Genomic DNA, 15,600 nt, shown 5'->3' with positions numbered 1-15,600 from the left:
TTGTGAAAATTCAGACCCTCCACTTGACCTTCCCCAATTTCACCCCAAAAAAGAAGGGAAGTAGTGCCTCATTACTTTCTAGGTAAAGTGGGAGTTCAGTTTTCCCACTCAACCTCTTTTAATGTCACCACAGTGGGGAGGGGGAGGGAATCCTTCTTACTGTTAAGGGAGAGTGAAGTCTAAGCTTTCCACTTGAGCTCTGCTGATGAGGTGAGGCTCCACATTTTTTTAATGGGATTTGGTTGAAAAAGGCTTGTTATTGTCTAAAGGCTTCTGTGATTCTAGGCTCCTTCTTTTCCAGTCTTTTGCCAAGGCAGAGAAGGCTTTTGGGGGGTTAGCATTTCTGGGTTACAGTCTGTCCACCATGCAGCCCAGGATAAATAAGTAATAAATAGGAAATGCAAGGAACTAATTGCCCAGTTATTTCTCAGATCTAGAGGTTCCTAGACAACCTTTCTTCTTTCCACCTTTAAGTATCTTCTTATTTTTGTATTTTATACATTATATTCAGAGTTTTTATCTGTACTTACTGGGAAAAATATAGAAAAATATGCCTGCTTATCTTCTCTGGAATGAGAAGTCTGATCATACATTTTTATATCCTTTCTTCCTTCTGACTCCATTAAAAAAATGGTGAAATCTTAAAAACAAAAACAAAAACTTCTTTGTAATTGGTGAAATGAATCCAACATAGATACTTTCATTACTTGACTTGAAAAACACAGTAATGATAGATAAAACATTTTAAATGTATTAAATTATATAAACTTGCTCAAAATTAAAATGACAATTTCTGTGAATGAGAAATGGTGCAGAAACCCAAAATACATGAATAGAAGAGAGTGTATATACATCTAAAGGAATCTAGATACCAAAATCATTCAAAAACAGAAAAAGAAAATTAAAGACCAGTATTACTTATGAACACAGTTGCAAAGATCCTAAGTAGAACATTAACAAGTCGAATCCATCCATGTGTTAAAAATACATCATGACCAAATGTCATATCCCAGGATTATGAGAATGGGCTAGCATTATAAAAATTCAGCACATTGACTAAAGACAAAATAACATATGATCATATCAGAAGATATAATAAAAACTGATAAAATTCAATACTCATCATTTCAAAAATTTGTAGGAAACTACAGCGAATTTCATACTTAAATGCTGATACTTTAGAGGAAAAATTATCAAAGTCAGGACAAGACAAAATTTTCTCCAGTCACTGCCACTATTCATTAATTAACCAGGGCCCTGGGCAAAGCAATGAGATGAAAGAATAACTAAGATGTATATGGATTAGAAAAGGAGAGACAAATTACTATTATTTTAAGATCATATCACTGTTGACACAGGACATTTAAAGGAATCTGCAGACAACTTATAAGAGCTAATAAAAAAGTGATCAAAGACCAGCAAAAATCTGTAATTGTACACAGATATTTTTCTAACTTGGCTCACAGGTTGACATTTGTCTACTAATCCTAACCTAGTTTAATTAAGAACTAGAGGGATATTTTCCCCAAGGTTACACATTTTGTAAAAACTGACCCAATGGTGGTTTTGGAGCACATGTTTCATTCTAATTCAAACCATTTTACTTTTGTGCTTCATGCAATGGTTTTCTTGTCCTAGAAATGAGTATGGCATGATTTCTGGGAAGATATGAAGAGAAGCTGTCTTGACATAGTAAGGGGCCTAGATGGGGTGGAATGAGATCAGCAAAAAGTCCTGAGGGCACCCACCCAGACATCTGAAATGAGGAACTGAAAACAAAAAGCCTATTTTGAAACAAAAGTAATTTACTTAGTTATTTTCTCTTTCTGGAGATACTTTGGTCCATAGGACTCCATTATCTCTTGTTTCTTCCTACCCACGTCTTCTCATTCTCCTTTGCTCAGTGTTGGAAAATCTCTCCCATCTATAAATATTGAAAGGTCTCTGGATTCAATCCTTAGACTTACTCATTTCTTGATCCCAATTCCTTAGTCTTTTGGTTTGAAATGCCCAATTTTATTTCTAACTCTGAACTCTTTCCTAAATTCCACCTACTTAGCATCTTCCTTTGAATATTTAACAAGCATCTAAAACTTCACATGTGCCAAATCAAACTCTTGCTTTCCTATCCTCTACCTCCTCCAACTATGTAAATTATAGCTCTAGTCATTAATTTTTTCATGCCAGAAAATTACAATTATCTTTGACTTCACTTTCTCATATCCCATATCCATCCACAAGAAAATTCTATTGGCTCTTCTTTGGAAAATGTCCAGAAACTGGTTGTTTTTTTATCACCTTTACCAACCTTTGCATTACCATCTCTTGTCTGTGCTATTGCAACAGCTACCTAACTAGTCTTCTTGCCCCAGTACTGTACCTTGGTTGCCTATAATCTGTTCTTCACAGGCGACTAGAGTAATACTTTTAATATATAAATCAGATCATATTATTCCTTTGCTTTCCAGTTGTTTCCCCTAGCACTTATGATAAAATGAAAAGTTCTTTACAGGGCCACCAAGACCCTACATGATAGCTCTTGGCTACCTTGTCGATACCATCTCCTAGTTCTTTCCTCCTAGCCTGTTCCACATCTGTCATACTAACCTCCTCACTGTTCCTGAATAGTCTAAGCACACTCCCACCTCAAGGCCTTTGCACTAGAGAAAAGCCCTTCCCCTAGATATCTATATAGCTATCTCTTCCTTAAGATTTATTCAATGTTACCTGTTAGCAATGACTTCCTTGTCCCTTCAATAAAACATCACTCTATGATCTTTTGTTCTCTATCCCCTTACCCTGCTTTACTATTATTATTTTTTTATGGAATCTACTGTAATAAAATCTAAGGACTAGGAGAGGGACTTTGTCTGTTTGCTCATTATTCTGATCAACTAGAACAGTGCCTGGTACATAGTAGATTCTCAATATGTGTGTTGAATGAATGAATGAGTATCTTGAGCAATAAAACTTGAGTAATTATAAATGATACCCAGCATTTCTTTCTCTCTATTTGGAGAGGAAACAGAAAAGGAGTAAGATTTCTCAGGGCTTCAAGACTCCATCTTATTCAAGATTGGTACAGTGACAGAGCAGAATGTAAGGGAAGATTCAGCAACAATATGGGGGTGAGAGAAAATGAATAGAATGCTTGTATATTTCCAGGAGAAAATCTGTGTCATCTCAAAATGAGAAACAGTTGTTGCTCTAAAGCAGGACAGTACTGTTACAACTCATTTAATTTTAAAAATGGCTTTTTCAGTAGGCATTTTTTTCAAAAACCTATAATTAGAATATATTACCAAAAGTGGGCATATAGCAAGTATAGCAGTCATGTTTTCTTATGTGATTTTATACTCAACTGTCATTTAAATTTTTCTTTGTAAAATAATGAAGCATGAGATTAAAGTATGAAATAGAGAACATTAAATTTCAAGCTAAAAAAAACCCAGAAACATTTTGATACTTTTCTTACTAATATATTTTAAGCCCAATTTGACAAAAGTGTTGGACATCTTCAGTAAAATGCTTCTTTCAACTTACTCTGAAATATTTAAATTAGTGTTAAAATGTCCCTGGAAATGCACATGACTGGTTACCCTCTTGCCCATTTACAAGATTGGACTTTGCTGATTATCATTTCCTGTTACATCATGTGGGTCTAGGGCTAAACTTTCCCAAAACTGCCCAGTTTCTACAAGTCACTTCTAAGTGGGCATAGATGAGTGAATCACTATAAGACCTCACATCACAATTATATATTCCAGTTTCTCTGATCTTTCACTCACGTTCTTTCTCTGGGTCCCACCATTCACACAGCATGTCCTTTGGGGAAGAGGACTCTGAGAAGGAAGTTTACCCCATTTTTGTGCCAGTGTTGGCTGTGACTAGATCCCCACATGCTGACCCCAAGCACCCAAAGACCTACTTCAAGGACTGTGGTGGAGGGCCCGGAACCAAAACCCTTGTGCTCCTCATTTCTCATTAACATGATTTGTATCACCCACCATATTGTTGAAAATATAGTTAAAAGACATTTGTCTACCTTTAGATGAACCATGCTCTATTAGGGAAATATGCACATAAGGCAGCAATTACAATGCAAAGAGCAAGGACTGCAATGGGTAAAGTCTAAGGGGTTATTCGAGCACAGAGTAGTTCTAATGTAGGGTCTGCCACTACAAGTCATCTTATTTCTATGATTCACACTTTATTCATCTGTAAAATTAGAATAAAGCTGCCTTCTCTTGCCTATATCAAAGATTGTCATGGGAGAAAAACTACAGAATGGATGTGAAAGCACTTTGTAACTCTGAAGGGCTATACTAAAGTAACTATAGGAATATAGGGTGATAACTGAGGGGATGGTCCTGTGACAGCTGTCCTGTGTGACACTCCTGCATGTTTCATTGGGTTTAGACATTTATCCAGATGTCTAGAGCTTAGAGCTGGTCCTAGCCCAGTTTCACAACTTTTGAAATGTAAAAAGCAGAATAAAGGAAAGGAAAGCAGAAGAGCCCTGGGTAGCCCAGGCCTTGTGACCACAGCAGTGGAACCTGCATCAATCCCAATGAACTGGAAAGTTGGGCCTTCAGCAAGGTGACTTTAATGTTTGATGCCTCAGTTTTCTAATCTGAGAAATGGAATTAACCATAGTTATACTTACATAAGATTGTAAGTATTAAATGTGATAATCTATATTAAAATAGCATAGGGAGTACCTCCTAGTAAGTCTTCAGTAAACATTAGCTATTATTTTAATTAATTCCTTTAAAATGGCTTCTAATCACCTATAAGAACCAGGTTTGGGCATAAATAGATGGAGTCCCAGTCACAGTTTTCACATGAGAAAATTGGTGAGCCATGTGCCTGGGCTGTCTCTGCACTTGCCTTCTGTATCGATGTTCCAGCTCCCTCCTCACTAGAAAAGACACCTGCTTCTTCAGGCAGACCACAGCACTGATGCCCTGACTTTTTGCTGCCCTCTGCTGACCTAGGTGTGTCTCTGCCATGTGACAGGCTTGGGCAAGAAGGGATGGGGGCTGGCCGGTGTGTGGGGGGGTGACAGACATGGAGATGTCTGCTCTATTTTCCTGAGGCTCGTGTCATGTCAGTCGTTCTCAAAAAAAGGGGAAAAAAGGTGGGAGAACTTGATAGAAGCTCAACATTTGTCAGTTGCTTAGTGGCTCTGCAAATAGTATAATTGACCCCCCAGAGGGCCCAAGCTCTCAACCAGTTTCCTAGCTAGTCCTTTGGGGAGGAGGACTACTGCCATCCAGAGGGTTCGTAGATTGAGGAGAGCAGTGTTTTTATCGGTTACCTCCATGGTGAGGATCAGAAATGTCTCCAAGTCAGAAATAGTTACAAACATGCCGTTATCAGGGCCCATGGCTTGCCAGTGCCCTGGTTGTGCAAATAATTCATTTAGATTCAAGAGGGATGAGTCTGAAATTTCTTAGACCACAAAGATGGAGAATGCATTCTTTTGGGTCAAGTAATCCTGGTTTTCTAGTACTGTTCAGCGAATAGGCCAAGGTAAGAATTCAAGCAGTGATTTACCAGAAGAGGAAAAGAGCCTGAGGGGGGGGCTAAAAGGGTGGGAGGTGCAGCACTAAGGCTATAAATCTGATTTCTGGGACTTTCTGCTCTGAAAGAGACTTACACACGTGAGACTCACTGACTTTGACTTAAAGTTGACTCTGGCTAGAAATCCACTGACGGCTTGAGTGGGTACCTGCTAATTTTAACCTCTGGATTAATCAGCATAATTTCTTCCTGGGCACTGATACCCCTGAGAATCTAACAGGAGCTATGAATTCTCTCCCCAGAAAACAGAACCAATGCACATTAAAAAACAAAACAAAACAAAACAAAAATGGATTTCTTCATTTCCGTGGTGCTCTCAGAAAAAAAAAAAATATCTGTGGAGCTTCCTGTTTCTGGTCACCAGGCTCCACCCAGTTAGCTGTTCCACCCATACTATAGTGCAGAGAAAAAGCTCAGTGGAAATTTTTCTCTAACCCAGGGCCACGAACTCAAGAGCACTGGAGCCCTCAGTCTCTTTCTAGCCTGCTTCTTGCTTGACTCCAGCCTTCCTGGAAAGCTCTGAAGAGTAGCATGTACTCCAAAAAGTTGAAGTGGCAACAGGCTCTGGAAATTCTACTGCTGCTTCATTTGTTCCTGGAGACCAGCATTCAAGGTATTTTCCATAAGTTATCTATCTGTGACTATGCACTGAAGGTATTTTCCATAAGTTATCTATCTGTGACTATGCACATAGGATATGGGATATGGCTCAATCCTAAAGGTGTAGTCTCCAGACCACAGGTACGTCCATCCTGGTAATGGGGTAGTGGCAATTTGGAGAGCTTTCCTTAGCCTTGGAAAATTGGGCTCCATCTCTTGTCCCAGGGGGGCATGACAAAAACAGGATCCTGGGGAGATGTGGAAGTAGGACCGTCATATTTACTTACACGGTTTGTGCAAGCATTTTTTGCATTTCGAATAAGAGGAAGTTCCACACTAAGAAGAAGCTGCCACATTTTTATGTTCAGGAATTTTTTGCTGTTCCCTGAGGTTTTCTTTGAGATTTCTGTCTATGTAAGGAAGTGTATCTTGAGCCAAGGTAAATATTGTCATTGTCCCAAAGAAAAATCAAAATTGTAGGGAAGAAAACTTGGGAAGGAGAAAAAAAATGGCATAGTTGATACATGTTCTGTTCATCTCTCTGGCAACCAAATCAAAGTTGTGACAGATACAGGGAGCAAACAGCAAGGAGAATTGCCTGGGACCTAGATGAACAAGCCATACAACTAGGGAGAGAACTAAGAAATCACCCTCTATTGGCAGAAGGTAGGACAGGGTGAGGACACAAGTGTGCCCAGTCTCGGGTGCTGCTGGCTCAGTGGGATGGAGGCGTGGCAGTGGCAGCTGCAGATGCCTCTTAAAGGGGCTGTGTCTGGTGACGAACCTGCTCTCTCTGAGCACCAGCTCTGGTTTGGTTGCACAGGGGGCACCAGGGACTTACAGGGGGACACTGAGTTGTTGGAGTGAGGGCTGAGGTGAGACTTGCTCTGTACAGAAGTGCCTGTGGTATCCATTGTTCCTTTGTTGAGAGTGCAAAATTCTAACCACTAAACCACCAGGGAACCCTAATTGTTCCTCTATTGAGACCTCTCCACTCCCAGTGTGCGGACTCAGTGCCACCATAGTGGAGAGGTTATCAAACTGGATAACAGAGGTCACTCAACCCAGATGATTCTCTCAAACTTTGCCTCACCCAACTTATAGCTCCACAAAGCCACATCCAGGTGTGTTCTCTCTTAGTCAGATGCTCTTTGCTAAACAGCTCCAAGACTCATGCTAGTGGCAGCTGTCCTGTTTTGCTCAACAGATGCAGAGTTCAAAACGCTGGTTATAAAGATGCTCAATGAACTTAGGGAAAGTGTAGATGAACTCAGTGAGAACTTTAACAAAGAGATAAAAAACATAAAAACGGACATGGAAATTATAAAAAGGAACCAGTCAGAAATGAAGAACACATTATCTGAGATGAAGAATATATTAAATGGAATAAAGAGAGTGAATAAAGAAGAGGATCAAATGACCTATATAGAAAATGGGAAAGCCAATGACACTCAATCAGAATGGCAAGAAAAAAGAAGCCAAAACTATAATAATAATTTAAGGAGCCTATGGGGCACCATTAAATGTAAAAATATCCATGTCATAGGGCTCCCGGAAGGAAAGCAAGATGTTGAAGAGCTATTTGAAGAAATAATGATGGACAACTTCCCTAACCTGATAAAAGAAATAGACATAAAATGCCAGGAAGCTCAGAGAGTCCCCAAAAATTTAAACCCAAGGAGGCCCACAGCAAGACACATCATAATTAAAATGCCAAAGATTAAATACAGTGAGAGAATCTTAAAAGGAGCAAAAGAAAACAATTAGCTACCTACAAGGGAACATCCATAAGACTGGCAACTGATTTCTCAAAAGAATTTTGCAGGACAGAAGGGCTTGGCACAAAATAGTCAATGTGATGAAGACCCAGAATCTACAACCAAGAATTCTTTATCCAGCAAAGCTGTCATTTAGAGTCAAAGGACTGAAAAAGAGCTTCCCAGACAAAAATAAGCTAAAGGAATTCATCAACACTAAGCCAGTATTACAGGAAATGTTGGAGGGACTTTTTTAAGGTGAAAAAACATGACTCAAAAACATGAATAAAGAATGGTAATAACTACATCCCTATCAACAAGTACCTCAAATGGAAAAGAATGAAGTGCTCCAATCAAAAGATAGAGTGGCTGAATGGATCAGAAAATAAGACCTCTCCTATGCTGCCTACAAGAGACTCACTTCAGATTAAAAGACATACAGAGATTAAAAGGAAGGAGATGGAAAAAGATATTACCTTGATGGATCTAGAGGGCATTGAGCTCAATAGAATGGGTCAGATAAAGACAAATATTACATGATTTCACGTATATGTGGAATCTAAAGAACAAAATCAACAACAAAAGCAGAAATAAACTTATAGATACAGAGAATATTTAGGGGGATATTAGATGGGAGGGGGGTCAGGAGTGAGCAAAGGCAAAGGGATTAAGAGGTTCAAATGGATAGACGCAAAATAGACATGGACATGTAGAATGTAGCATGGGAAGATGGTTAATAATGTTGTAATAAATATGTAAAGGGTAGGAGGGGTACTAGATTTAGTGGGGTGATTACTTTGCGAGTTATGTGGATCTCTGATCACTCTGCTGTACAACTGAAACTGGTACATTATTCTCTGCCAGATACAATTGAAAAACTCATTGATTTGTACAATGTAAATACAAACAACTAATTATCTATTATATTTCAGTAAAGATGGGGGGAAAAAAGAAAAAAAAAGAAAACTCAGAAAGGACTGCTCTTTCTACGTCTCTAAATGAGAGTTGAGCATAGGCCTGAAGTGCCTCAGTATAAAAGGCAGCCCAAACACCTTAAGCATTAAGGTTAATTCCCTAGGCACAGGCTTGTTCTGGCCACCTCATGTGCTCAGAGACTGAGCTAACTTTATTTTTCCTGTTATAGCTGCCTGACCCTCCAGTACCTGTCTTCCCAGACCAGCTGAGAAGCGAGAGTTAAACTATTGCCTTTCTCACCATTCTCATAATAAAAACTTTTTCATGTAAAGAGCTTTAATATACACCACTATAAGAAAAATGAGTAAAAGTGAACAAACATGGGGAAATTACAACAGTATATAACTTTTAGAGTGTTGGGGTAGACATGCTCAGAGGAAACTCTACTGACCACTCAAGCAAGGCCTTTCAGGGTGATAATACTTTGGATCTGGTTCATGACTGTGTAAGGCTAGAGACATGATGTCATGGCTTTATGTGCTCCACAGGGCTGATTCAACTCATAGGACATTGATATGGCTTTGAGAGTTGGGGCTGATGTGAAGTAGTAATCCAACTGTTGGTAAAGATAGAGCTGCCAAGAGAACTGGAATATTTCAGGACTTTCTCTAGAAAGTTCAAGGTGCCTGAACTTTTTTGTGCATAGATTATGCCTACAGATGGTCATCTTATCCCCAATTTATGACTTCCATTAACCACATTCCACTAACTACATACCATCTAAATTGAACTTTTTTTTTTTTTTTTTTGCCCTGAGGAGATGCTTTCTCTCTTGCTACTAAGGCCTATGTAACACATGCCTTTCCTTCTGCCTAGGATTCTCAGTGCCTGCCTCTTTCCCATTCCCTCCCTTACCTTCCATTTTCATATGACTGCCTCCTGGAAACTTCAGGCTTCAGATTATAGTTGGCGAATTTCATGTTTGATTGTCTGTTTCCTTCAGCTCTGTAAAGACAAGGATCATGTACTTAGCACAGTGCCTGGAACATAGCATGGCCTCAGTAAATAATAGTTGATTATATGAATAAATGACTTCAAATAACTTTTTTTGGGCTATACATTCACATTTCCTGGAAGTACAATAGTTGTCTCCTCCATGGTAAGAAATACTTTTGTGAAAAAATTTGAGAAACACTTTAAAATTTTCTCCTTCATCTCTCCTCAGACTTGAGTTCTCAGATCACTGATTTTAGGGCACGCTCCTCTACTAGGCATGTTCCCCATCTCTCCACAGCACTTGGCAGAATGCAGTGGAATAAGCATGTACCAGGAATCAGAAGACCTATGTTTTCTCTGAGTTCCACACCATGGGATTTTCCATAAGTTGCAAAAGCTTCCTGAGGCTCAGCTTTTTCAATTCTATAATGGGTAAAATATTATGTTCTCCATTTCTTCAAGGAATTATTATTAAGATCAAATCAAATAAAGAATGTGAAATTGCCTTGCAATTGTGACACACACAATCTGAGACTGACAAGAGACTGGGGAGAGCATAAGTGAACTCCAAAGCCCTGAGCCCCAGATCTGAGTTTCTAACTGTTTTTTAAACATCTGCAAACTCTCCAAACACATATCCAAAATCTAACTCATCATCTCTGTTCTGGCTACCTGTTTTATGTGTTGCAAGCCACCACAACCAGTGGCTTGAAATAACAACAACCATTTATTTTTGTTCACAAATCTTGGGGTGAAATGTGCTCAGCACCTTGGGGTGTCACATGAGCTTGCAACCAGATCATTGTGGGGTCTGGGTTCATCTCTAAGGCTTCATTATTCACATGGCTGGTGCCTAGGCTGAGTGAGACTAAACCCAAGAGAAACAGGCAAATACGTCTGATCGTTTCTAATTTAGCTTTGTAAGTTACTCTTCTGCTGTATTCTCTTTCATTGAGACAGTCATCAAGGGGAGAAGACCCCACTTTCTGATTAGAAGAGTGTCAAAAAATATGCTGACTTAAAAAAATTATTGTAACCTGCTTTTTCTCCACTGTTTCCTATCTCAGTAAATAGCATCTCTATGTCCAACTGCTCAAGCCAGGATTTTAAGAGTCATCTTCAATTCATTTCTTTCCCTTGACTATCCAGTGAATAAATCATTTTAATTCTGCCTTCAAAAATATCTCTAAAATATATATAAATTCATTCACTCTACTGACAGATTAAACCACCTATCCTAGATCAATACACCATTTTCTCTTATTTTTCTCCAATTATTGTGACAATCTTTTATCCTAGCTGTGCTTTTTACTCCATTCTTCTATCTATTTCCATGCTGCTGTTGGTATAAATTTTCTAAAATAGTTATTTGCTTATTTTACTCTTCTTTTAAAAATTCTTCAATAGCCACCATGGCAAAGGACAGAGAGTACAGCAGAAACCGTGCATAAAACACTCAAAGGAAGCTGCAACTTGTCAGAGGAAGCAACTAGTAAAGACAGGATTTTGTTCATTGGCCTTATCACACATTTGCCTGTATTTAGATTTTTTTTAAAAAAGAGCTAATTGTTAAGGCACCTCTCCCTTTACTGGAATTGTTCTTTCATTAATTGATTTTATTTTGTTCATTTAAATAGAGTAAGTGCCAATCATGGCCCTGTCCCTTTTCATCTCATTCTCCTTCAATTTATTTTCTCTGCTGTCATCCTAAACTGAGTCATTTTCTCCTTCAGTCTCCACTCCCTGTTTTCCCTGCCTACCCTCACCACTCTTCCTTTTCCATGTTAAACTTTCAGTGAGATTGATTTTATAATTTCCTGACATCTGTAGGTTTAACCTCAGTGATTTGTAAAATAAGCTCAGCAATTCTAGCATGAGATGACATCCATGCACTTTGCATTATTTTTGACTGTGGAAGTGGAGAAGGTTAGATATGTCTCAAGTAGGACATTAGTTTGTGTTTTTTGTTTTTTAAGTAGTTAATGATTTTCATTTTAGCACTGCTATTATATGCTGAGACCTGATTTTGATGTAGGGACCTACTATTAATGAGGCCCAAATTAGGAGTTTGATCTATATATGAAACATTTGGGAAGGAGAGACTTTCAATTGCCATAGTTACTATCATCATTTATTTTAATATGGGCCTTCTGTTAACACAGCTCATAGGTTCAGTAAAGGGCAGTGGTGATCAAATATGACTACTTAGACTCTGAGGGAGCTTAGAAAAATACTTGTGCTGGTCCCACTTGAGACCAATGAAATTCAAAGGAATAGGCTAGAATTTTGGCATTTTAAAAAGTACTCCAAGGCATGCCATGGTTGAAAATATTGGATGTACTAGGAGAATCCCTGAATTAGCAATATTTGGATATGAGAAATCTGCCATTTTGGGACCAAGTAGATATTTTAATGAGCAATTTTACATATCTTTAAAATTCTGGAATCATATGATATGTAATCTTTGTTTAAATAAATGTTGTCAAACAGGATAAGATTAATGGTGAAGGGCTGTGTGATGGGGGGGCCGATAATTTTGTATCACTTGTTGCCAATGTTGAAAAACCATCATAAAGAATACCACATACAGTAGAATTGTATTTAATTTAGCCATACATCGACAAATATTTGCTGAGGGTCTGCTATGTATCAGGCACGAGGTTTAGAAAAGTGAACAGAATGCTAATACATTATGCCCCTATTAAGTTTAGATCCTTAAGGAAGATGCCACATAGCAGCCAAGATACTCTCATAAAGTTGGTCGAACACAGCTTCTATTCTGCCTCTTGCCCCAGTGTTGGAACAGTAGAGGCTGAGATGAGTATCTTGCTTGGAGTTAAAAGTCCACTTCTATGAAGAGATATATTTTATAACACTGGAATCATTTTCTGCATATAAAGAAGTGGATACTATGAGAGGCAGGAAGTGACAATATGAAGGGAATAGCGGGTTCATATTTTTCATCTCACAGACGTGTTCAATTAAATCTAAAAGCAGCCAAACTGCCAACATAATTCTAACTCACTCCCTTTTCTGGTTTTTGAACCCACACGGTTGATTTCATATAATTTAAATACATATCTTATATGCCTTCACATCTTCATTATATATTATTATTGCTGTAAAACTTCAAAGTATTATAGACACAAAAGCTCTGAGGTCAAAAAGACCTGGTTCATTTCTCAAATCTTTCTCCTATGGTGTATATGTTGCCTTAAACTTTTTAAAGCTGTTATTTACTCAGCCATACAGCTGATAAAATCATATTCACTTTATAGTTTTATGCAGGTTTGACATATGTGAATCCCTTAGCCCAGTACTTGGTATATACAGAAGCTTAGTAAATAAAAATGTTTGTGTTATTATGGAAGGAAGAGCAATTTTTATTTAATACTTAAAATTGAGACATGGAAATTGTAAGAACTTCAATGTGCCACAAAGAAGACAGGTCAGATATAATTTATGTAAATCCTTTACTTCCAAGATTTAATGTTTTTTTAAACATTTATTTATTTAAATTAGTTTCAAGTATACAATGCATTGGTTAGACATCTATATAGTTCATAAAATGATCCCCCCCAGTTACTCCTTCCATCTCCTTGTCCACCACCTAGACATTATATTAATGCTAATTGCATTCCATCTGCTATGCCCCCATTCCTGTGACCAAATACCAACTACTAATTTGTACTTCTTTAAACCTTCATCCCATTCTTCCAACCCCTCCAACCCCCTCCCCTCTGTCTGTTACCAAATTGTCCACTATATTTGTGAGCCTGTTTTTGATTAGTTTGTTCTTTTTGTTCCTTAGATTCTGCATATAAGTGAAATCATATGGTATTTATCTTTCTCTGTGACAGGAGAAAAAGAATCCCCAAGTCACTCATGCCATTAAACATATAGTGCCTACAATATGAGTTGATCTTCTAGGTAGAGACTGATTGGATTGCTTAGGTTAAGAGATAAAATTCAAATGTTTCCTTTCATCAATATAATTGTTATCCATAATCATTTAAAATATATTTCTAAATGTAAATATATAAGTATGTTATAAATACATTTGAATAAAACATTTTAATATATATTTATGAAAAAATAAACGTATACTTGTACCATCTCATTTTGCCTTTAAATTTACCCGTAAGGGAGGGAGGGCTAAGGTTTAGGGAAAATGGCATTCTTCATCTAATCTGTGGCAGACTCTGCCTTAGAACACAGGTCTTCCTGATACCCAACACTTCTTTCAGGCCTTGCTTTCTTAGGACAGTCAGAAGAACCATTAGTCCTCAGAGTCATTCCTCTCTTCTCTTTCCAATCTCTTTCTGCCCTCTGTGATTCAGAGACCACAGGATGTAGAAAAGCAATATTAGACAAGGGAGCAGAGCCTCCTGAGTTGAGCCAGAGCCCCAGAGTGAATCCAGGACCTGGAGCTATACCTCACAGTGCGGAAGGCAGCCAGAAGAGCAGGACTGGACTCACCCGTGAGCTGGCACAGGAGAAAGATGAGGATGAAGCAAGCTGGGGAAGCAGACATATTGTTCTCTGGATGTCAGTCACTAAACTGAACACTACAAGAAGTCACTTCCTTCTTGTAGTGCTCACATTTCTTCCACAACTGGGTGTGAAGAAGTAGGAGGGGCCATGAGATTAACACGTGAGAATGAGTCATGCAGTAATGTTTAGGGTTTTTTTTTTTAAGAAACTGCCAAGTTATTATCTAGAATGTGATTCCTTATCTGTAACATGATGTTTCCATAATTTTTGGGATTCAATTTGTCTTTCTCTCCCTTGTTTACACTATTTAGGTACTAGTCACTGATATGGATAGAGGAAAATTAGACATGATTATGGCTGTAACATTTTACATTGTCCTTAGCAATTTATGAGAGATCCGACTCCTCTGCATCCTCATTAGCATTTAATATGTCACTATTTTTAATTCTAGCTGTTTTAATAGATATCTTATTGTGGTTTTAATTTGCGTTTTCTTAAAAGTTAATGATGTTGAACATATTTTCATGTGTTAATTTGTCATCTACATATCCTCATGAAATGTCTGTTCGGATCTTCTGCCCATTTCATAACCAGATTCTTTGTTTAGTTACTGCTGAGTTCTAAGATTTCTCTATATATTCTCATACAGTCCTTTGTCATATAAGTGGTTTGCAAATGTTTTCTCCTACTCTGTGGCTTGTCCTTATATCTTATTAATAGTTTTCTGTAGAGCGAAAATGTTTAAATTTTGATGAAGTCCAATTTATTATTTATTTTTCTTTTATAAATCATGTTTTGTGTCATGTTTAAACACCTTTCACCTAGTCCTGGGTCCCACAGGTTTTTTTCCTATTTTTTTTTCCTGAAAGTTTTATAGTTTTATGTTTTATGTTTAAATCTCTGATCCATTTTGAGTTAATTTCTATATAAGGTGTGAAGTTTAGATTAAGGTTTATTTTTTAACATTTATGTATTTAAATTACTTTCGAGCATACAGTACACTGGTTAGACTTCAATATAGTTCATAAAATGATCTCCCCAATTACTCCCTCCCTCCATGGCCCTCCACCTAGCCATTATATTCATGCTATTTGCATTCCTTATGCTGTGTTCCCCATCTCCACGAACAGCTATCGACTACTAATTTGTACTTCTTTATCTCTTCAACCCATTCTCCTAGCCCCCCAATGACCCCGAACCCATCACCAAATTGTCCACTATATTTACGAATCTGCTTTTGATTAGTTTGTTC

The 15,600-nt window shown here is 37.9% G+C and overlaps 2 protein-coding genes across 3 annotated transcripts in view; one reads left to right on the top strand and one right to left on the bottom strand.

Annotated features, from left to right (window-relative positions):
• The window catches only part of SLAMF7 (SLAM family member 7), a 39,026-nt gene extending 24,501 nt beyond the window's left edge, over positions 1-14,525 (bottom strand). Inside the window, exons 1-2 of the mRNA XM_036235309.1 lie at positions 14,334-14,525; positions 9,774-9,863 (exon numbers count right to left, since the gene is read on the bottom strand). Coding sequence (XP_036091202.1) covers positions 9,774-9,786 — 13 coding nt within the window. The 5' untranslated portion in view covers positions 9,787-9,863; positions 14,334-14,525. The remainder of the gene's footprint in view (positions 1-9,773; positions 9,864-14,333) is intronic.
• The window catches only part of CD48 (CD48 molecule), a 38,829-nt gene continuing 29,195 nt past the window's right edge, over positions 5,967-15,600 (top strand). Inside the window, exon 1 of one of the 2 annotated variants that reach the window (XM_036235311.1) lies at positions 5,967-6,199. In XM_036235311.1, the coding sequence (XP_036091204.1) occupies positions 6,118-6,199 (82 nt within the window). In that variant the 5' untranslated portion in view covers positions 5,967-6,117. The remainder of the gene's footprint in view (positions 6,200-15,600) is intronic. The other variant, XM_036235312.1, reaches the window with a different exon arrangement.

This window comes from Rousettus aegyptiacus, unplaced genomic scaffold (assembly GCF_014176215.1).
Source record: "Rousettus aegyptiacus isolate mRouAeg1 unplaced genomic scaffold, mRouAeg1.p scaffold_m13_p_17, whole genome shotgun sequence".
NCBI classification, from domain to species: domain Eukaryota; kingdom Metazoa; phylum Chordata; class Mammalia; order Chiroptera; family Pteropodidae; genus Rousettus; species Rousettus aegyptiacus.
The sequence above is the reverse complement of the archived record's forward strand: the minus strand, read 5'-3'. Positions and strand labels throughout refer to the sequence as shown.